This window comes from Phalacrocorax carbo, chromosome 10 (genome assembly GCF_963921805.1).
Source record: "Phalacrocorax carbo chromosome 10, bPhaCar2.1, whole genome shotgun sequence".
In the NCBI taxonomy this organism is placed as follows: domain Eukaryota; kingdom Metazoa; phylum Chordata; class Aves; order Suliformes; family Phalacrocoracidae; genus Phalacrocorax; species Phalacrocorax carbo.
In genome coordinates this window covers 7,318,727-7,342,154 of record NC_087522.1, presented here as the reverse complement: position 1 = coordinate 7,342,154, position 23,428 = coordinate 7,318,727, and the positions used below count along the sequence as shown (strand labels likewise).

The window sequence follows — 23,428 nt, the reverse complement described above, 5'->3', positions numbered from 1 at the left end:
ACAGTAGGCTCTTCAGGGCCTCAGTTCAGCAAGCCAACTTGGATCATGCCTAACTTTAAGCACAAGTAACTTCAAAGAAACATCTCACATGCCTCAAGTTCAGGTTTGCACTGACTCTTGCTGAATCACAACTTAAGGGAATGCAGGGAGCTAATGGAAAACATTTGTACTTGCTAACCCCAGCTACAAGGTCCCCAAACCCCCGTTAGATATGCAGACATAGCCGAATCATTTTGGATGGGCCAGCAGGCTCTTCACAATAAATGGATACAAGATGTTAGGCAAGCTCTTCTGAAGAACGTGTACAAGAAACAGATATCCCTGAATAAACAGCAACTATTTGATTTAAAGGAGCATTTGGGGCAATCTGCGAAGTACACAAGCTGAGCATTAACCTGCAGGACTCATACATGGCCTGTTAAAGTTACCACTCCATCTGTGATAAATTGCTACTGTCACTTTTGCTGTGGAAACCCACTGCACTCAAGGGAGAATTCAGATTCTGAAGATGTATTTGAGTAGCTTCTTGGCTCCAAGGACACCTCTGAGCAGCTTATTTTACTGTGGGTGAATCTGGACCAAGGAGGGTCTTCACTCCTGAGCGTATGAGCACAGGGCCCCCAGCCTGCATGGGAATCTTGCTACCAAGTAGATACCAGGTCTCCTCAACGACATCATGCAGCATGAGACCCTCCCCTGCATGAGGGACACGTAGGTAGGCATCAGGGAAACATCAGCCCTCAAGGCAAGGGGGAAAGGGAGAAACTGCAGCGCTTGGAGGTAGCCACGGAGGATGCATCTTCAGGCAGGACCGTTTGAGCACGAGGAGGCATATCTTGGCTTCCCTGAAGTGCTGCAGCATCCCTCCCTCCTTCTCTGGGCCCACACAGCAGGCGCGGCTGGGCAACAGGCTCCAGCGGAACGGGGCCCATAGCAGAAAACCTGGCCTCTTGAAATCTCCCTGGTCTTACAGCTTAAACCAGCACCACCTTTATATAGAAAAGACATGTAAAACCAAAGTGCTAAGGAAGAGGTGAGGCATGGATGGAGTAAGGACTCCCCATCTGAAATGTCAGGCTGTTCCAGCAGTGAACAGGGCGTGCAACAGGCACTTGAAAAGTCACTGCTGGGAAACACCTACACCAAACAGCAGAAAGTTAACCTGGGGTTTGAGTGCCGCTACCTAGGAAAGGAAGGCAACGCTCACGGTGACATCCCTGGGTCAAAATTAGCCTCCCTGTACAACACTGACAGGGCGTTTGAAGCCAACTGAGATTTATCAGAAGTCTTGTAAAAACAAGTCAAAACTGGATGCCCAAACCCCTTAGACTGCCGAAAAAACTCCCAGTCAGGGATGTCCAGCAATTCTGGAGGGCTCTTGATACTTCACTGAGGTCTACAAGTTCAAGTTCATCCCCAAAGGGAGCTGAGGCCTCTCAGCACTTCACCCACAGGCCCTCTGTGAACAGTCTTCTTCCTTGTGGTCAAACAGGGGATATCTTGAATTTATGTCTTGCTTCTCCCCTTGTGAGCAAACTAAATAATTTCTATGAGTAATTCTTCCCGTTAATTGCCAAGGAAAAGTCTGGTAACAAATGCTTTGCATTTTTGACAGGTCAGAGGCTTCCCTAAACAAAGTTGCTGTTTTCTGTTTTCTAACAGCCCATGTTCACATCCGGGGACCCCGGCAAATTCCAGTGTGGATGAGTCTCTGTGGGAAATTGCTTTTCCAGATTTTCTTGTTTTAGCTGCTCCAGGAAATGAGTCTATTTTTACAACAACACTAAACAGCAACATATGAAACCATTATCTGCTTCGTGGCAAGAGTTTCGGGTCAATTCTCAGGTAACTGTCATCTCCAGTGAAGTCAATGGAGTTGTATCTATTTATGCAAGCCAGCGATCTGGCCAATTATGTAATTGGTTGATCAGTTACTAGAACATAGAGCTACCATTGGCCTAAGGAGTGTCCCATTTTCATACATCTCAAAGTTCATCCAAGCCCTGATGTATCGATAAGTGAAGTATTCAAGTATTATGGTCCGTAAAGATTATCATTAACTGCTGAAAGATTTAAGTGGGAGCATTTTCTATGAACACCCACTTTGTCACTGAATGTCATTTTATGTAGTATATTTCTTGGATTCTTTTTTCACCTGCCAAATAAACCAGGGTGGGATTTTCAGAAGGGTTTAAAATGCTTTTCTTCTACTTATTTGTGATAGCTTTCAAGAACCAAGATGTTTTCAAAATCCCCAGGGGATTTCAAGCACTATGGGCTCAACTGCAGCTCTCTCTGCTTCTGGTTTTTGCATACCTGATCTTAACAGCTACTCTCAATTTCAAAGACGGACAGTAAAACCAGTTGCCTTCGTTACACAAGATCAAAGACAGTACGTAGAGGCCAAAACACCAGGTCTGACCTTGGGAAGGTGAGTGTGCAACACTTGTTACAAACTTGGCTCCTTGTTTCCCTGTTTGAGGGACTACTCCAGCCTTCATATGTGGATTTCTTTTCTGCTGAAGCACATAAATCAGCCTGTCTTTGCATATTTTTGTCTAAGATCCTGGAAGACATTTGGCATGCACAAGCATCAGTCCCAACAGACATTTTTAGATGCTAAAAACTCAAACCAAGTCAGATTTGATGGCCTGCTAATGAGTCAAATATAACAATAACTGGATTCCCCTCCAGGGGAAGACATAACACTGGAAGAATGTGACACTGAAACCTTCAGCGACAGAAATTCTATCACCAGGATGTTGCCAGAATTTCATCTATTGATTATGAACAAGATGAAGGGTTAGGACTTCCTTAGTTTCAGGTTGGGAACTTCTTGACTTTACACCTACCTGAAAAGCTCACCAAATGTCACTCAAGAGCCCAGCATACAGAAAACAAACCTAGAGACAATATCTAAGGAAAACAGTACCTAACCTATGACTTGTTCTTTGATTTACAACTGTGATTGCAGGCCCCACCTCACAGTCATATACCAGGATAATAGGTAGCAGGTCATCGAGAACCAGCCATAACTTTTTACATGTCATAGTGATTCTAAGCTACTTCAGCACATAATTTAGCCTGATGCAGCAAGTAATTAGAATGACTAAAGGGATAGGTAACATTCCACAACTGAAAAATGAATGACCAACCTTTTGATCTTGTTAATTTTATTATTTTTTTTTCCTAAACTAAAAATTGCCCTATTTCACATGAAATGCACTCTCATTATTTTTTCCCATCTCAAATTTCTTATGGATATGACTGTGAGTTCTCTAACTATACTCGCTGATGTACCCAAAAAGATCACTGCCGTTAGTAATTGCAGTCCTGAACCCACCCACGCCAGGAAAGTACTTTCCCAAAAAAGAACATGTATTTCAAAATGGCAACCTCCATGGGAGCAGAAGAGAGTGGAATTCTCCTAGCTGTTTTCCTAGTGTTACTTCATCTTTGGGGTTGCTTACAACATACTTCAACACTCTTAGAGCACGAAGACCCCCATCCCACTCTGGGATCCTGTGGCAGGAAGGCACACTCTACTCAAAGAGAGTAATAAAGCATCAACTCTGCTCCATTCGCCTGAGGTCAATGGGATGTTTGTCTGAAGTTACAAGCATGCTTAGGCACTGGTTTGAAGAGGGCAAACACAGGCACCTCTTAAAGTGCTTTTCCACGTTAAGGCCTGGGAAAAAAAATCCGGATTGGGCCCACGATAAAAACAGCTCCCTTAGGAAATGTTGCCCACACTATAAAAGGGATGAATGACACTGAACTGAAGGGAAGCACGATGAAAATTGTCTACTGATTTTTTGTAAATTCCCATAAAATCTGAGTCTTGATTTGTTCTGTGTGCATAATTTTCATTGTAAGTCATGAAAGGTTGACTCCTTAGAGATGCAGGAAATGACCAGCTCATGACAGCATAACAGGCTGTGTAATTGCATGGGCAGAAAGCTGGATTTTCATCAGTCACTACATTCTCTGACAATACGGCAGTGGTTTTTGATCATGTATCCGATGCACAATAATTAGGCAAAATGACTTACCCTCAATCTTTTCAGTATTTAGCTCTAAGGGTGCAAGGATTCATTCTTGGAAAGGGAAGATGGTCGTGTGATTTAGGGCACTGGATGAGCACTCAGATCTGAGTCCTATCCCTGGTTCTGCCATAGCCTTGCTGTGTGACCTTGCACAGTCATTTCTCCATGCCTCGGTCTCGCCTAAAATGGGATAACAATAGTTCTTTATTTCAGAGGAGATATGAGTACAAACCAGTTCAAGGCTGTGCCGCAGAGATGCTACAGCAAAGAGCGGCACAGAAAAGCTCAGACATGGAATAATACCTTGCTATTAAAATGTGGGAAAACACACAATAATTGAATGAAATATAAGTACAAAACACAGGCTGATTTTTGAGGAATGCAACACTGATAGGCTTTTCTCTGTTACCTCAAATTAAAGCAAACTTAAGTGGGATTCTTATGGGCTTAAATGGCTTTTACCTGACTGTTTCTGAGATCTAGAAGCTGTGGCGTAGAAACACCACGAAAATTACTTCCTTGAAAACCTCCACATTGTTTCTGTTTTAAAGCAACCACAATTTCCAGCCCAAGAGAGGGTCAAATAAATATTCACGGTAAGATTGTCGAAGCGATGGAAGGGCCCTACAAACATTATTTCCTTCAAATTACAGTAAAATATGAGCATGCAAATCTGAGGTAACTTTGAAACTTCATCTTTGCTTTTGGGTACACTTTCAAATTAAATTATAAACGGGGCCACTGATCTTAATTGAACTGTCAGATGTCTGGAATAGCTTCAATACCACTATTCCAGAGTTATACTGTTGCCGGAATTGGACAGAGCTTTAGCAGGGAGCCTTCAGTCATGAATATTTTTCCAAATGCAAAGATGAATCTTTTTCTCTCCACAAACACGTGTCTATATAAGAGCATTTGTCTTTCATGTGGGGGTCAGCTACGGGCCTGTAGGCCTGGGAGACAGGATCTCGGGGCGCATGCCTAGATAAAGCAATTGATTTGGAGATAAACAGATCAAAGGCTGTTCTGTCAGGCAGGAGAAGAAAGAAGAGATATATGATGAGACAGATCCTAGGAAGGGAAAATGATTTTTGAGAGACAGAAACACAGGGATGGGAAAGGCAGGCAGAGAATAGCTGGCAAATAGGCCACAGAAAGGTAACATGGACCCGAGGAGGACAGCCAAAAGAACCTCACAGCTGGAATGCTGAAGGCCGTTGGAGAGAGGAGGCCCGTGAGATGCTGTTCCAAGCAGAGTAAAAAGCCTAAGGTCAAAGACACAGAAGTGCTGGAGCTGCCTAGGAACCTCCAGGGCTGGAGAGGAAGAACTGCCTGTAGTCACCATGCACTGTCTAATAAAGCAGATACTAAGCACGACGGAGGGCAGGAGAAAAGGAAAGCAAACTGGCACGCAATCCTTGATTTCACTCAACAAAAGCAACTGAAGGGCAGCTCTGGAAAGATGAAGCACAGAATTAAATGTAATGAATTGACTAGAGACTCAGCAATCATGCACCATATTATAACACTCAGATTCCTTTCGGACAGTCCACTACAGGTATACTTTCTGACCAGAAAAGACCTCAAAAAGGATTAAATCAAACCAATCACTTCTGAATCTCTGGACAGAGGCAGTGACTGCAGAATGTAAAACAGAAAAAACGTTTTACCCCAAATTTCTACCTAGTACGTTCAAGGACAAAAACAACAAGGTGTTAAAGGATCACATGGAAACGTGACTTACAACTATCATCTTCAACTCCTTCATTAAGTCCCCTACTCGCCCCCCGCCCCGCAAGTAAGAGAGATGTCAATCAGGTATCTCACGGCTCCAATTGCTCACACCCTTCCCTGTAACACTCCAAATGTTGCACTTCAAAAGTCCAGATGGAGTCCACCTCCAGCAGACAGCGGAAGAAGATATGACACGGCATTCACGAATGCACAGAGAACTGTTTAATTTACAGCCACAATGGTGAAACAAACCATTTCAGAGCTTGGACATTCAAAGTTAAGTCTGACACCCATTCTTATATTCACTTATTGTGCTTAAGTATTAGAGAACACAGGATTACATTAACAGTACACGACAATCTGAGATCCCTGCAGGACCGAGTAGTGAAAGGGATGAGCAAGAATGAGGGACCAGCCCCTCAAGTGGTGTAAGCTGGTACAGCTCCATTGCAGGCAATGGAGTGATGGTGATTTACACCAGCTGAGGATATGGCCCTTGAAATGTCCAACTTAACTTTGAATTAATGTCTCCTGTGTCACAACCTTTAAAACGTTACTGTTCCTTCTGATTGTATCTGCCACCTTGGAGAAGGAGGACTAACACCATAGCCTGTGGCGTTCGAAAGGCCAGCAGGTAATACCTCAGCTGGACGACAGTAAATGACACCTATGTCATGACACTCTCCTTGTATTTTAAAAACCGCAGACTGGATCCTCATCTGATGTAAATTAGCTTAGGGGCAGCTGAAGTCAAAAACATTTGCCAATTTATACTAGCTGAGAATATAGCCCTGAGATTTTTGTGTTTTCTGCTGCATGCCGTGTAAACACTGCGCTTGAGAACAAAGACTCTCGTGCATTTCATTCCTGGTAACAAAATTAACTCGAGACTACAAGACTCAAACAAACAACTACTGGGAAAGAATACATTCAGTCTTCATTCTCTCCTGGTTTTCTGAATTTGGCATAACACATTTATTTGCTGGCACCGATCAAATGCATGCCTCTCAGTTTGCCTTTTTTTCAAGACTTTAATATAGGGCCAGACTCGCTCGTGATGTAAATCAGCAGAACTCCATTAAGCTCAACGGAGTTACTCCAGGGAAGCTGGCCCACAGGTCCGAACGCAACCTTCTCAGGCCAGTGCAACCATAGGACTCTCAAAAGGTTGTTTTGCAAATTATTCCACTTAAGTGACTTTGACATCCTTTCATACCTGCACAGTGTCTGAGTGGGTCACATAATGCTTTTCATCTACATGATTTTAATGGATATATGGTTTTTTCATTAGATATCTTTTAGACAAAAAAGGAACGGAGCAACATTATTGGCATCCCACTGAAACATAAATATATAAATTACATTTTATACACTTTTTTAAACGCAGACACATACATTCATGTGCATAACATCGTGAACAGTACACTTAGTGGAAAACAAGCACAGACAATCTCAGTTAAATGTATTTCCAGTTTTGGTGCTCAACAAATACACTGGGAAAATGATCACAAAATAGACCGGTGGCTAACTCTATCTCTGCATTAGCATCTGAAGCCAATAACGCCTGTTAGCTAACATTGCTTTGTGTGGCTGAAATTGGACATGGCTACAGGAACAGGAGGGGAATGTTTGAACTATATTTAACAAAATGGAAAGGTTAAAATATCTTTCTCTCTTGTTGTTTTAAGGTTCTGCAGTTCATTCACATTTAAAGATATCTTTTTATTTGAGTGGAAACACTGTCTTCAAGACAAACTTTTTAGTCGTTCCAAACTAAGGAAACTCTTTCATCTCTTTAGATGTTTCACAACTGGAAGAATCCAGTAGTTCATTTTACATATCCAATGTGATAATCCAACCAAAACAAAGGGTACGTAATCCAAACTACTGGGGCGGGGCAGCGATTTTGGCCAAGTGAGTAGCCATGTCGTATCTGGCACAGCCCTAAATTTCCAAAGCAGTACAGAAGGATTCAGCCATGTGGCTCCCACTGCAATCCGTGGGGAACTGAACATTTAATCCTTTGGCACTTTGAAAACACAGGAGCTGGTGCCAGAGTCTTTTATCTGCCCTGCTATAGTTCAAATAGATTTTGATGTTATTTGGGCTATTCTACTACAAAAATATGACCACAAAATGCTCTTTTTTTTAATTTTTTTCTTTTTTTTTTTTTTGGTTCAAGAAAACATAGCAGGCTTTCTCAGGTATATAAAACTGTTAATTTTTAGATAAAAATACAAACTTCACCTTTACAAAAACACATATTTCTGTTGAATACACATAAAGCATAACATTTTACCAAAAATAAAGAATTTTAGGTTTTGTTCAAATATTTGCAGCAAGGTAGTTCCCATGCCACCATGACATTGTACAATGCAGATACAAGAATTTGTACATTTCACACAGCTCCAACAGGTGAAATAAAAGTATCTGTATACTGATAAGAATGACAATTGCTAACACAACATCACTAGTAGGCAACTGGCATAAGTCTTAAAGGAAAAAAAAAAAAGGATTTTTGCATGGATATCCTATGATTTGTTTACGCACATCTCTCTTTTTTTCTCTTTTTTTCTTTTTATGTAATGCTTTAAATTACGGGGGAGGTTGGGGAACATAAACCAAGAAACGTCTAGAAAATTATGCATAGGTATACCATTTTTATTTTAATACATCTCATTAGTTTGCATCCCACTAGGAGAAATACCATAATGTTTTGTGTTCTGCTTATTGTTATACCAGTCTTTTATATGTGTTATTGGCAAATGTAGTCCAAGAGATAATAAAAAGCTAGGCAAAAAGTAAAAAGAAAACTTAATAATCACTTTATGGTGTAAAAAAAAAAATCCACTTAAGGCTCCCCAGAAGGTTTTCTGAATAGACTTTTAAAACACCACCAAGCCAGGATGTATTGTTCTATAGTGTTTGCGTGGCATTTGATCATTTCATACATTCCTGCTTTTTTTGTGCCTGAAGTCCATCAGTGTCCATCCATCTTCATCAAGAACGCAGGCACATTTCTTGACGTAAAGCACCGTTGACTGCTCTGACAGAAATCCACTATTCACTTAGATTTTTGTCATTTTTTGAGTACTTTTGGTATCCTCCATTCATTCAACTGTCTTTTTTTCTTTTCTGCATTTCTTTCTTTCATTTTTTTTCTTTTTTGGACAGGGAAGCTTCCTATTGTTTCACAGAGTGCTACAATACTTGCTTTGATGTCACATTAAACAAATGTACATTGTCTCTTTGTTCTCATTAAGTGTTCTTTTGAGCCATTTTTCACATAGGAGAACAAATAAAGTATACAGTCAATAAGCACCATACATAGTAGGTTCAGGAATGTAACAAACCATGTACATCCATGTCCCAGAGAGAAGTTTTTTTTCTAGCTTATTTTCACCTTACATCTGCAGGAGAGAAAAAAGATACAATAACTCTATGATTAGAATCAAAGGTCCTACCCTCTAAGTAGATGACTTAAAAAAAAAACTGTTCTGCATGAAGAGTCACTAACCTGGGACAAGAAGTTCTAAATGCTGTTTTGATTGAGTTTACATGCTCACTTTTAAAGTTGAATTTTAGAAAATCTTTGCTTCTATCATACTACTCCCAATAAATACCTGTTAATCTGAAACAGGATATCAAGTTTAGCATTCTTTAGAAACGATACATCAGTATAAATGAAAACTGCCATTGGGAGTCTATGTGCAAAAACAGGTGCTTGAAATTAAATTCACCATCATCCAGGCGCTAGGCACATACACTGCAAAATCCAAATCATTCCCGCTCCAAATACTAGAATCATTTGCAAGTGCTGCAGTTTACATAATTTCAAGTCATTAAGAAATGGAAATTCCACATTTAATTTGGAATGTGTATCGCCATCATCATACACTGCTAATATGTTGGCCAAAGGATTTCAGTCATTTTTGCATTGAGAGGGTGTTAGTTTTTCACTACACCGAAAACCTCATGAATTTTGATGACTGACTGACATAATCCTACTGAGACTGAACCAACCAAAAAAAAGATCTCAATTTTCTGGTGTAAGTAACACAGGGCCCTGTAACACAAAAACACGGTGTTTCTAAGTATCTTCCTTGGCAGGTAGGCAGATCATCAGAGTGTCTCAGGTGCATGTACAATCAATCCCAGTTCATCCCAACACATGGGTTTGATGGTCATGCATATAATAGTATTTGCTGTATGTACACTCAATGTTTTACAGCCAAAAACTCGGAACACAAGAATTTGTAACCTGGCGATTCATTCATGCATTATTATGGGACATTTTGACCCCAGAAATCAATAATAATGAAACAAAAGCAGAGGCAACAGAACTTGAGATTTCAGAAGCTGAAGTATTAGCGCCCTCAAAATTTAAAAAAAAAAAAAAAGAAACAAAAAAGGCAAGAAAAGGAAGTAGCTCAAGAATGTAAGGTGTTGATGGTGATGTGGAGCTTAAAGGAAAAATACCAGCAGGTAGAATTATCAAAGCCAATCAAATCTAATCTTTTTGCAGCCTTGAGGTAGCAAGTGTCAAGATTTTGAACAGTGATTAAGTTGAAGTGATGATATTTGATTAAGTTTTCCAGTACTTGTGCTATTAGGTGTTCAGCATATAGGTCCTACCTGAATATCAAATAGTTCCAGTAGGTTTTATGTTGGTTTTAACTTTTTTCGTTTCCGTTTTTTACCTGATTCCCTAGGCCTTCCTGTTAACATAAGGGCAGGGCTGGTAAAAAGCCCTAAGGTAATGCACTTTGTTGAACACTGAAGTAATAAATACTCAAACCGTTTACATTTCAAAGAAATCTCATTACCCTTTGCATTAACATAATAACTTTATAACGTCTGATTTGACATTCCGTTTACAAAGTAATTATACAAAAGTAAAGAAATAATAAACGAAGTTGGCATTGCATACGTCATTTCCAAGATCCATCTATAATTACTGTTACCATGCAGTATTCAACATTTGCTTTCAGCTCTGTAGTTAAGCTATTTTCAGCTCATCATCCACTTGCTGGTGCAAGTTTTGTTCCTATCAGTAATTAAATCCTAGAAATCTACATTTTTCCATGACAATTCTACCCCATTTTTCACACACACCAAAAAGAAAATTTTTCATCTTAAAATCTTAACTGCTTAGTCTTTGACAATTAAAGACATTTTGGAAAACGGAAATTGATCTAATGAAACTTTTTTCCAAATAGAAGACATAGAAAAAATAGCAACCCTTCCACACATAAAAGTAACCATTTAAATGTGGTTTTGTCTACTCATAACTCAACCTAGTTTCAGTTAAAACACTCAGCTCAGATTATAAATTGATGTCCAAGAAAATCACAGCAGAGGCCTAACTTTGTTTTTATACAAATTCTAATTCTTCTCCTCTGTACATAGCAACTGAAGTTTACATTCGCTTAGACCAGATTTACGTCTCCATGCTGGATGGAGACAGTATAGAAAACCCTTCCTTATCCAGCCACCTAGGAAATCCATCACCCCGGGCAGCTTTCCTCCTGTATTTACCTGCTCTTCACTGACTCTCATTTTGGGGCTGGGTCTACCGCACCCCTAAATTCCCGGCAGAGGTGAAAGCAAACTTTTGAGGCTGCCTTCAACCAAAATCAGGAGAAAGGGAGGTGTCCTTTCTACTGTAGTGGGTTTCCTGAATATGTGTCGAGTTCTGCATTGATTGCACCCTAGCAAGAGGATCTGAGGTAATGATTTTAGGTAGTTTTATGAAAGTCACATTGAAAGTAAATATCTTTCCCCTTAGATCTTTCCCCACAGTAACTTAAATGTTGGCTTGATAAGGCAAACTTATGTTTAACATGACAACTAACAATAAGTTCTTGACTATACATAAGTAAGAAAACAACAGGAACTGGCGGTGTTGTTTCAGAACTCCTTACTCCTGAATATTGAATTTACTCCCAAGTGCTTTACATTCTTTTCATTAATATTTTCCCCAACTCAAGTAAATCTCAGCCTTAGCCCTGTCTTTGCAAAGTCTAAAGAAATTAGGCAACAGAGTTCACCAATAAGCTGCAACATGACAACCTTTAACTGAGTTAAGCAAGACCTGAATACTATCGGGCACTTAGGCTTATTTAAAGGCTAATCTAATGAGAATTGATACACTTTAAACTTCAAATGCAAACTCTTTGTCCAGCACCAACTGTCCCTAATTTTGCATCTCCAATACACAGAGAAATAGCTGGGAGCTTCTCTACTGAGTTCACTGGAAGCAAAGTTTGCTTTACATTCTTTACTAATATAAAAATAAGGTCTATATGAAATCAGCATTAATGCAACAAAAAAAAAAAAAAAAAAGGAAAACATACCAGTTTCTTCTTCTCTATAATCTGAATTAGTATTTGATGATGTACAGGTGCATTCCATATGCTCTTCTAATCTCACCAGAACTTCTTTTAATTTTGGCTTTTTTCTAACATATTCCACTTTTGCCACCTATAAAATACGATGAGGTATGTACTGAGACACATTAACACAGTTATAGTTCAGAACTGAAGACAGATAACTATATAGCTCCATTTTTTCATGTAGCCAAACCCATACAAAATGTTAGCATACTAATTGTCTTTTATCTTAATTGTGCATCGTGTAACTATTTATTGCACAGAGTATTTGTTTATTCAAGTTCAGCAGTTTGAAACAGTTTTCCTTTCCCCCAAGAGATAAAACAATTTCCCATTCATTTTGGTTTGAAGTTTTAAGCAACTCAGTTTTCACATATATACAATAAACTTCTAATACAGACTCAAATCAGTGGTTGTTCTTGTAGACTGCCACCACCTTTAGCATGATCTTCTGTACATGATGACCACTTCTTAAGTTCTTAAGCTGAAGGCTAACAGCAAAGGCATTAGGTTGGTTTGTAATATATTTTATAATTTACAAATTGGTGTCTCCAGAGCCCTCTGAACCTGAAGTGCCCAATTCTTTACAGAACCAGAATCTGAGTATCAGCTTAGAAAGCAGTAGTCTCAGTCTTGCTCACTTCTTGCAGTGACCTGGGACTTGTTTACAGGAGTTCCCCTGCACTGTTTTTAGGTCCAAGGGATCTAGCCTTCAGCTTTATTGTGGATAGCTGGCAGGTTCGCTACTTCTCTCCAGTCCATCCAACTGCTTCCAACTGCACTGCTCTGCTTTGGGTCAAAGCACTGGCATCCTTAAAAAAACATGTGGAGGGCAAGGTGAGGTTGGAGGAAGGAGTATGCTGGAGAAGCTCTGGCTACATGCAGGTCTCACATCTGAAGGAAACCAACGCAGACAAGAGGGACACTGAGATGACTGGGATACTGAACATGAAGACATCCTGACCAGCTTGGTGCCAGCAGCCAGGAGAGAAGGAACGGCACAGCAAGCAGGAACGCTGCTGTGCTGGGGCACTGACATGGGTTGTGGGATACTGGGCACAGACTTAGGCTAAGTGTAACAGGCATGATGGTCACAGCTGTGAAAGGGAATATGGCATAATGTGGGCAAAGACAGTACTAGACAGTGTGTAAGGAGTCCAACATATAGTTTACAATGGTGTTAAATGCTGCATGAATAGGTGATAACCATTTGCTTGAAATGGAAATCGCTGAAATGACATCACAGCTTCTCAGCCCTCCTAATGATTTATCTACCATTTGACAAAACGGGGCTGCAGTGTGGCTGTCCCAGCAATCAAGAAGACTACGTAGTACAGGTACGCATTATAAGTAAGATAGATGAGGGAGCAGAAGGACAAGAGAGGCTGGACGTGTCTACAAATAAGTTACATGACAAAACTGTAAAGTCTGACCCAAAAGCTCCTGTTACTACCAAAAAAAAATACACACAATTACACTAGACTCTCCTGGTAATGGCTTACTTTTGTGTTTGGTAGGGATTTAATGCTCCAAATCAATCTTCACACTATGAAAATCTTTCCCTGGCCCTCCCAAAAGTGGAACAACAGTGTCACAAACTGAGAGTGGTGGCTGGAAAAAAACCATCACATTCCCAGTTCCCAGAAACACTCTTCTGGCTCTGTGGACACAAACTACCAAGGACCTCTGAATGACAGTAACAGAAGCTAGAGCAAAACCCTGGCCTTGTTAAAGTCAATGGGAGATCTGCCATTGCTTTCATGGAGCCAGCTCAGATCCGCATTTTAGTCACCGCCTCTTCTGTCAACAGGATCTGAAGACGATTTTCATTTACCCAGCAAACAAAACTTGCAGAGAGAAAGATGCAATAACTAAAGCATCCACATTAAAAGGTACCTTCCAAAGCTGTCAGCTCTCCATATAAACAGACTAAGAATTGGCCGTGACATAAAAGAATGCTTTTGCAGAAAGACTATGGGTCGAAGCAGTGTGTTTCAAAATCTCCTATCAGAACCCAACTCCAGCAAGCCTTTGAACACAAAGATTCGAAAATGTATGGTACAACTGAGTCATCTGGCATCAAAGGACAACTAATCCTTAAAATTTACAAAAACAAACAGTAATTAAGACACCTCCATCATCAGAGACAAAGAAAGAGACCCAGCAATCATGAAACAGCTTTCAGATCTGCTGTGCTTATTACAGCTGTTAGAATAAACCAGTCTTACTGAAAATCACACGCAACAAAAATAAACTATAATCAAGCTTTTTAAAGTCTGTCCTTGTTTTGCTTTGTTTTCCAAATGGAAAGATATATGTGGTCCCTGTAGCTATTTGGTATTAAACAACAGAAAAAAAAAACCAAAAAAGGTAATACTTCTAAGAACAGGATCGTAATTAATTTATACAGCAATTTAAAGCTGGCTTTTACTGCACTGTAGTTAAAATACTATCCGGCATACGTTCCACTGCCCTAGTTCATGCTACACAAGTTAAAGGAATGTCATTTTCTAAGATGTTGCAAATACTCAAACTGAAGCAGCACAAACCGGATAAATTGCTCTGCTTGTGTCATCTGTTAATACCTGCTGCCACACAGGATCTGTAATTAATGCTAATCTAAAATGATAAGGGTTGCAGGTCAGATTTTCAGTGGGTATAAACAGGGATAGCTATGCTAACAGCATGGGATTTGGCCTTGTGTTATCATCTTTTTTCTTCTTCGTATTTTTCTCCCTGGTGTTTATCTTGTAGAGTTACTCTCTGGTGTATTACTAATGCTTTGAGGCGGTCAGTCCTCGGCAAACCAACATCAGCTTCCTCTATTTGATGCTAACACAACAAAACTAAAAACCATGACAACCTAAAATCCTCCAAAACCGCTAAATATCACTATGTAAACACTCTGTAAAAGACAGTGAAATAACTGGCTAGCTTAGTTAAATGGCATATAATTGGTGGCACCATACTTGTATCACTGTAGACTCTAGATGCAATCCTGTGGTATGGTGTGGTGGCTAAGTAAAAATGAAAATAAAATCTGGTAAAAATATGTAGCCTAACAGAAACATCACGTGAACACCTTTCCTAGAGCTTCTCCAGGAGAGATGAAATCGGGGAGTAATAGCAGGACAAAGCCAAGACTGTAAGTAGAAGCGCCCAAAACTTCTGGATGCATTCCTGTGCCCCCTGCTCTAGGTGTACCCGCTCAAGCAGGGGGGCTGGACAAGATGAACTCCAGAGGTTCCTTCCAACCCCCACCATCCTGTGATTCTGTGATTCTGTGAAAACACCTCTAGCACAAAGCTGAAATTTATTCGGCAGGAACTTGCAAGAGAAGTCTCAGCCCAGAAAATTATTCATAACAGCAAAACTCCTGTGGCTGACAGCTAAATACAGGATGGCAAATAGAACCAAAAAAACAACTGGCTGAGGATGCTTTTTGGAAGCATCTGTTTCTTCCATATTGAAATAGATGCGTTCTGATATGGCGGAGGGAAAACCCACCTTCACCTTGCAGCTATGATCTTTACAGCCCTCAAATCTGCAAGGAAGGCATAACTTAACAGGGCATAAAGGTACCAGGACTGAGCAGGGATCTGGGGTCCTGCGGGGCCTGGCAAGGCACTGAGCATTTCGCCCGACAGGAGCCGCCGCTCCAGGGGTGCGAGGGCAGGACTGACACGGTGCCTTCCAGGGCACACCACGGCAGCTGTGCGCACCTCCCTGGCACAGGCGGGCCGGGGGAAGCGGAGGGGAGGCCAGCCACCTCAGAGCCACCCGGCCAAGATACCCATTGGAGACATTTACAGGGCACTCCTCTGGCAAAATCTCTAAGAAACGCCGTGCACAGTTACTTAGGGTGGGGCAGGGACGAGTTCTCCCTGCAGGGAAGTGAGGCCCAGGGGCGCCTCACGGTACGCTCACGCTGTACTAACCGTCCTGTTAGTACACGGGGCGGTGGGGGGGCAGCTCTGCCACAGCTCCAAGGACAGGGGGTGGCCTTGTCAGGGCCCGGGACAGGGAGAAGCCCTGTCAGAACCCTGGGTGGGAGGGCTGCGGCCGGGCCGGGCCAGACCCGGTGGCAGCAGGAAGCCCTGTCAGAGCCCCGCGTGGGGGGCTGCAGCCGCGCCGGCCCGGGGGCGGCGGGAAGCCCTGTCAGAGCCTCGGATGGGATGGCTGCAGCCGGGCCGGGCCCGAGGGCGGCGTGAAGCCCTGCCACAGCCCGAGGTGGCGGCGGGGACGACGGGAAGCCCCGTCGCAGCCCCGCGTGGAGGCGGGGGCGGCCGGGCCGGGCTCGGGGGCGGCGGGAAGCCCTGTCACGGAAGCGGGGCACGCTGGGAAACGCAGTCCCCGCGGCGCGGGAAGCTGCGCGGCCGCGGGGCACGCCGGGAAGGCGCCGGCGGGGGGCAGCAGGCAGGCTCCGCGGCAGGAGCCGCCCCGAGGGCGGCTTGGCGGTGCCTCAGAGAGGGCGCGGCTGGAGGAAGGGTCCGGGGCAGAACCAGAGGGTACTGCCACAAACCCGCTACCCCCCGGGGCACGGAATAGCTGGGGGAGGGTGTGGTGCGTGTGTCTCTACATCCTCTCTGCAAGTGGGAACAGCCGAGCCTTGCCTCTGTCAGGCAACTTGGATTCGCTCATGCTCTGAGGGCACCTCTCGTTTTCTGTCTTGTCTTTACCTGTATCCGCATTTCCCTTGTTCCTCCCACTCTTAAAATGACCTTTGATACCTGTCAGCTGGTCCTGCAGGTCCCACCAAGTGCTGGCAGTAATCTCCAGTTAAGCCACAGCTAAAATCAAAGTGCTGTTTATCCTAATGACAGAAACAGTCACTGAAGAAAAATGTTCTTAAACCTGCAGACATTACATACAGCCACTTTACCTACACATGCAATTGGTTCTGCAAGGCCTTTTTAACCTCTTCAGAGGCTCTGCTGAACAACTGGTTTTGAATTTCTGCATTCTTTTCCATCTCTCTTCAAAACCTCTCTGAACAACTCCCAGATGACAGCTGAGTTGCTCCTGCGTTCCTTCCTTTCCAGCTCCTTTTCTCTGCATTTTTTACCTCATATTAATTTACTGTAAGAATATACTTTCCCCAAATCAGCTCAACATTGAACATTCAGAAATGGCTAAAGCTGGTATGGCTGTGGCTCGAGGCCAAGCAGAAGGCAAAGCTGAGGTAGATGGACTGATCTAGCTTTTGTTTCTTAGTTTGGAAATGAGCGTTGCTGCAAACAACGATACTCAGCTTGGCTATTCAAAATTAGCAGTGTAGGCAGGATTTACTCTATAATATTAACCGGTTTTTGCTGCCATGACCAAATATATGAAAAACATCATGCTCAACATTACGAGAAACCTCCCAAATAAATTACAGTCTGGTACTTGGTATTGGTAAATACTTGATCTCGCTGTACATAAGCAACAGAATCTGCAGATGTAACTGAAATGCATTTGCAGACAGGAGAGGAAATATATCTGTAATAGACACCAACACCCCTGACTCACCAACCCTTGTCACCATTACTCTATCAGGAAAGAAATGCAATTCTTTCCTTCCTATCAAAGAGCAACTCCCAGCCAGCTGCTTTACTTCAGTCCAGGTTTTGCAGGGCTGTACAGGTACAGCTTGCTGAACAGAGATGTCTTTAGGACTAGGAGGTTGAGCTCTCATGCACTCACTCTGTTACAGTGCAGGGCAAGCCTACCTTTTGCTAACCCACCCCATGAAAGGGAATGAAAGAGAAACCTTAGAGGACCCTCTTCGAGGAAGCTGTGCCACCAACACCCCTGGCCTGGACCCTCCTTACAGCTCCAATTCCACAAGCCCATTACCAGTACTTCACTGACCGAGGCACAGTGGAGGCAAAGTAAGGATATCCCCGACCCCTACAGCCTTTGAATCATGTTCCCAAGAAAGGAATGCCCCAATACAAGCACCTCCACTGCTCCTCCCACACTGCCACGGCTGTCTTTTAACCTTGACTACAGTGGCCCTCAGAAGACAAAGAAAACACCCTTTGCTTTCGCCTGTTGGATGATGCAAACCCACTTGCTGACCTTTCTGGGTGAACATTTTTCTAGTGTGAATGGGCCAGCTATGATCTCACTACCTTGTCAATGAAGAGGAAGTGGGGAAAGCCTTTTCAGCGTTTAATCAAAAGAACGCTTTTATGCAGTCTGACATCAGGGGAAAACACAAGACGGCTTTCCAACCGCACTGCAGGAACAGCTGAGAAGGCTCTCCAAAACCGCTCCCCCTACCTTTCCAGCGACCCTCACCCTGGGCCAGCTACTTAATGGCATGAGCAGACATTCAGCTCTGAATGTAGGATTGGCAAAAGGCTCATAAAACCATCAAATATATCAAAGCTACAAGAGGATCTGACTCTGGAGGGCATAAATATGGATTCTGTTCAGAGACTTCTGGTGTGACAGTGGGGTCAGCCTACAACCTTTACAATGAACATCCTGTTCCTGCTTGACCTCTTGTCCTTTTTTTTTTCCCCTTCTACTTAATGACTGTTTGGAGCAATCTTGGAGCTTGGAAAAAAAAAGTCCTCCAAAGCTGGCTGACGTATATTGATATTGCTGGTGGCAATATATTTACACAGCCACAAAAGCAGCTGCCCAGCTGAACCTACTTTTAGCTTGCACCCTAAAATGAATGCAAATCTAAAAGCACTAAAACCGTATCAGTGGTCTGAATGAGAAACTAAGATTCTTCAACGTGGTGGTGTGCTGGGGAAGCAGGAATGACATCCCGCAAAGCTGCTGCCAGTAGTGGAGTTTGCAGCTTCTAGGGAACCCCTGGTGTCTCCAGCAGCAGGGAACTTTGACAGCCAAACCTCCCTCTCTATATCTATAACCTTTCCCATCACTGCAGGGGTAGCAAACAAGCACGGGGTTGCAATGTCACACACAAGTACCAAGAGCAAGTTCACAATACGTGGCTCAGCTCTTTGCTGGGCATCTCCAGCTGCTTTGTACGTTTTTAATTGCCACACAATATTAAGTGGAAGCAGCATCAAACCCAAAGGCAATAGCACTAGATATTATAACCCTGAGGCACTTTGCTCTTTAGCTTCTACTCTGAACGGCTTAGAATTGTAGCGCTTCAACTTCCCTGGTTTGTTCTCAGCCCTCAAATAATGATTGCTCCTAATTTCTTCCTAATTTTTAACTGTTTTCGGAAAAGTGTATCCCCCAAAGGAAGGGCAGCACTAACTATTTTTTGAAAGACTGAGGAAATCTGTTCAGGTATTTCTCCAGCTTATTTGGGTACAAAAAGATTTTTCAGATGTTCAGAAATGAAAAAGAAATCCTGCTCAGATGCGTGCCTGTGTGCATGAAAAACAATGAACCAGCTTATTTTGTGTTTGGGATGTACAGCGCTACGTGGGTTAACAGTACCTTTCTCAACAAGAAATCCATTGCAAGCACAGTGATCAGCATGTTGTGCTGGGCAATTTTACGTTCAAGAATGTGTTAGGTTTTTTTTAAAATTCTGCTCTTAAAATACTCAGGGCAACAAGAACTCAGAGTCTTAACAACATAAATGCTAAGTGTAAGTCTAATCCCCTACATGCAGATGTAAATCAACATTACTTGTAAAAAAACTGATAAAAATTAGAACACAGTGAAGCCAAATGAGCATACGAATATTTCACATAATATTTACTGGAAAAATTGCAACAGGGATTTTGTCTAATGAGTAAATACAGCATGAAGCCGTTGAGTCTTCCATCCCTGGGGTAAGATAATTTGAAACACATTTTTTCAGATCAAAAGTGTTATGTTGACAAATATAAAAGCCCAATTTAGGCTGCATAATATTTAATTAAGAAAACAGCATTCCATACCATGATTTATTTATTTTTTTAAGTCCAATGCCCCTTGAGTCATTTTATCTTCTTAACTTTGTACTGTGCGAGATCATGGGAAAGACACAATCAACTTTATTTTCATTACAAAAGAAGAAAAACCTAAAAGGAATCCTGTGAAAATCAAATCCAAACCCAAGATTTTCCAACGATCACATACACTCGAGATGGAGTGGAGCATTGTATCTGATCCCCCGGCTACGAGGATGGATAATAAAGATCCAGGTCATACAGAACAGCCACAGGAATACCTGGAGATGTTAGACCGGAGAGGACCCTCTTAGGGCTCTGCAGCCACCATTTGCTCACCTTGACACTTCTATGATGTATCCGTGATGGCTGGCATTTCACACTGCTGGTGTTGCAACAGCCAGTGCAACGTTTCACCTCCACGCAGGGTGGCCATATCAGGAAGTTGGCAGAGGTGGGATCAATCTGACTCCGAGGTATCTCATATATAACCGTCCGAGTTTTGCAGACAGCCGGGATGGCTTCCTCTGCGAACACAAGAAATTCACACCTCCAGGTGAGCAGCTGCTCTCACCTCAGAGCACCCAGATACTTTACACCATCGATTTATCTGCGGCACCCTTAGCTGGCGGTTTGAGATGACGTTCTCAGTTCCCATTGCTTACTGACAGGTCAGTGTTGAGTACTGTTTGCCTACCACTAAACTGCGGGTGCTAGCCTGGAGAAAAGCCTGACTCGCTCCCAAAAGCCCAGCCCTAAAATGAGGGTTTACAACGGCCTGGCTCCCAACATAGCTCAAAAAGCATACCATTAGATAAGACAATTCTGGCTCTTTAGAAGTGACAGCAAGCCAGGGCCTTCTCCAGATTAGATGATCCTCTAATACGGCCTCATGGCCACTGCGTAACAGCAGCTGGTATTTCACAATATTGGGGCTATCACTGCACACATGTGCAATTATCACACAAACATGCGACACCTGGCAAATACCACCACAGAAGTTGCACTGAGGATATTTATATCACACCCAAACTGGCTGAGCTGGAAAACAACCTGCACCAGCTTGAAACTTCTGAGTCTTGGGTTTCCACTTCCGAAACCTTAACATCCCCTCATCAGGGAGTCTGTCCCTCTGCCATCCCAAAGGGCAACTGTCTTTTTTTCTCAATGAAGCTACCAAAGCTTTGTGCATGCTGGGTCTTATTTAATGTGTTATTTTTTTAATTAGAAGAAACCACAAGAGTAGCATGACCAAAGAACCTGCAGTGTCATTTTCAGCTAAACCAATATCCTGCCAGGCTCAGGGAGGTGAGTTTGTAGTCAACCGTTTTGGCCACATGAGGATCGGAAAGAATAGCTCTGTGCTGCTGCAGGACATTCCCATGAAAAATCCAAACCATGTATCATTCTCAACCTAAGGACTGCCTAAGAAGTCAAGCTGACAATTCAAAATGGTCCAGAAAATATTAGCAGTTGCAGGGACAACTTGCTTGATGATAAGTTCTCAGACGGCAGCTTGGATTTTTTTGCCTTACAGTGGAAGCAGTGATAGCTTCGGGTTAGATGTGTCAGGGAACTGGAATACTGCCTGCACTTCTTCAGTTACTTCTGAAGTACAAGAAGTTCAGGCCTGGCCTGTGCCTGTAACATGAAAATCTAGGCTTAGTTTTGAAAGAGATGCATTTCAGTCAGCTAAATAGAGTGAAAATTCTTCTTCTCAGTCCCCAATGCCATGAACTCAAGAAAATTAACAGATCCAATACTGCAAGATAGCTGGCAACTCCTACAAGTTATTGAGCATATCCAGTTCCCACTGACTTTTATGGGGAGGCATTCAACACCTTGCAGAGTAAGGTGCCAAGTGTAGCAGACTGTTTCAGAACCGCTGTTCTCTAGAGGCATTCAATGTGACGAGCGCGCTTGCCAATTCACTCCGCAAATCCATGCTGACAGCATTCTGTGCTACCTACTGCGTACCACGGTAGCTTAAAGTACAAATATATTGACTTTGAATTACCTGTAATAGGTAAGAACATGGACCTTTTCACAGTCAAAGGGAATGGTAAAACACTCAGATCTAATCAGATGAACAAACATTGCATACAGATCCTGTTCTAAAACTCATTACCGTCTCTTTAAATGTACATTTGGGCTTTCTTGGATCACCATCATTATTGTTTAATAAGAAAAAAATCCCCTGTAAAGCTGCCTGGTGCCCTACGCAATGATGGAAATCAATGCCCCAGCGTTTCAGTCAATGGCTTTTAAATTTTTGGATAAACTGGTTTTTTCTTTTGAATAAAGAGTCAAGCTGTTTCCTTTTGTGGAGCTTCTGTACTGAAAACTCTACCAACTGTTGATGTTTTTTAAAGCACACTGCTGTAGTTGTTCCCCACACTATGAATTATACATTGAATATCACAGCATTTTCTAACCAAGGTCTAGCTTTCTAACATGCTGCAACAAGAAAGTGAATGTAAAGAATTTGTGCTTGTCTGTCTCCTATGGACATCCTCCAGAAGACAGCTTCTCAGGCAATGGCTTGTTTTGTGCAAAAAGAAAGGCAGAAACTAGAAATGGCCTTTTTCCTTTGTGCATGTCACATTTTTCCAGTGAAACGTCCTGCTTGGCTGACCAAAAGCACCCCCTCTGTTTCTACTCCCTAAGTACAAATAGCTTGTTTCTTACCAATGCTTCTTTTTCTGCGAATGGGCACAGGACGATTCTCTCGCACATGTTTAGCAGAGTGGACGCTATAAGGTCTCAGGTTTGTTTCTGAAACATCATCATATCCTAAAACAGGAAAGAAAATGTTAAACCTCAGCTATGTTATTCACATCATTGTCGCTACAGTGCTGTTCCATACGTATATATCTGTGCTGTACGTATGCACGAGACCAAATCCTGCTGCAATTAGTCTAATGTAACTTCTGTCAGTGCAACTGGAAGGCCATAAGGCAGGGAAGACACAGACGTTAAATGTCATATATAAGCATGCACAGTTTGATTCTCATATCCATTTTACTGAAAGCCCCCAGAAGCAGTGCACACTCTGTGACACAAAACCATATCTAAAGTAAAACAGTCGTATTTTTATATGAAAAACATAATAAAGCTTTTCTTACTGGAAAGGTGTAGAAATAAGAACAATAATATTTCCCGTGAAATGCTTTTTACAATAAGTTTTTTTAAGTTCTGGCATGAGGCTATGGTAGAAAATATGGCATCACACACCCAACAGCAACAATGCCGCCTCTGTAAATTTTCTCTTGTTTGGTTTTCAGGGCAGCACCAGGACAGAATCAAAAGCAAAAAGTAACTAGCATGGGTTTCCTTTTAGCCTCTCTGTTGCAGAACAAATCCCCTGTGAAGTATCCTAACCTTTGGAGGGGCATCTGAA

At 42.3% G+C, this 23,428-nt stretch overlaps 1 protein-coding gene across 5 annotated transcripts in view; it reads right to left on the bottom strand.

The window, feature by feature from the left end:
- The window catches only part of PDGFA (platelet derived growth factor subunit A), a 37,247-nt gene that overhangs the window by 4,830 nt on the left and 8,989 nt on the right, over positions 1-23,428 (bottom strand). The window contains exons 3-8 of one of the 5 annotated variants that reach the window (XR_010374610.1): positions 22,717-22,821; positions 20,368-20,555; positions 12,137-12,263; positions 10,416-10,498; positions 9,298-9,411; positions 5,990-9,190 (exon numbers count right to left, since the gene is read on the bottom strand). Coding sequence is in view for 3 of the 5 variants with exons in the window: in XM_064461685.1 (XP_064317755.1) it covers positions 4,093-4,226; positions 12,137-12,263; positions 20,368-20,555; positions 22,717-22,821 (554 nt within the window). In the remaining 2 variants the exon portion in view is untranslated. Of the gene's footprint in view, positions 1-4,052; positions 4,227-5,989; positions 9,191-9,297; positions 9,412-10,415; positions 10,499-12,136; positions 12,264-20,367; positions 20,556-22,716; positions 22,822-23,428 lie in introns of those variants that run through there. The other 4 variants (XR_010374611.1, XM_064461686.1, XM_064461685.1 and 1 more) reach the window with 4 other exon arrangements.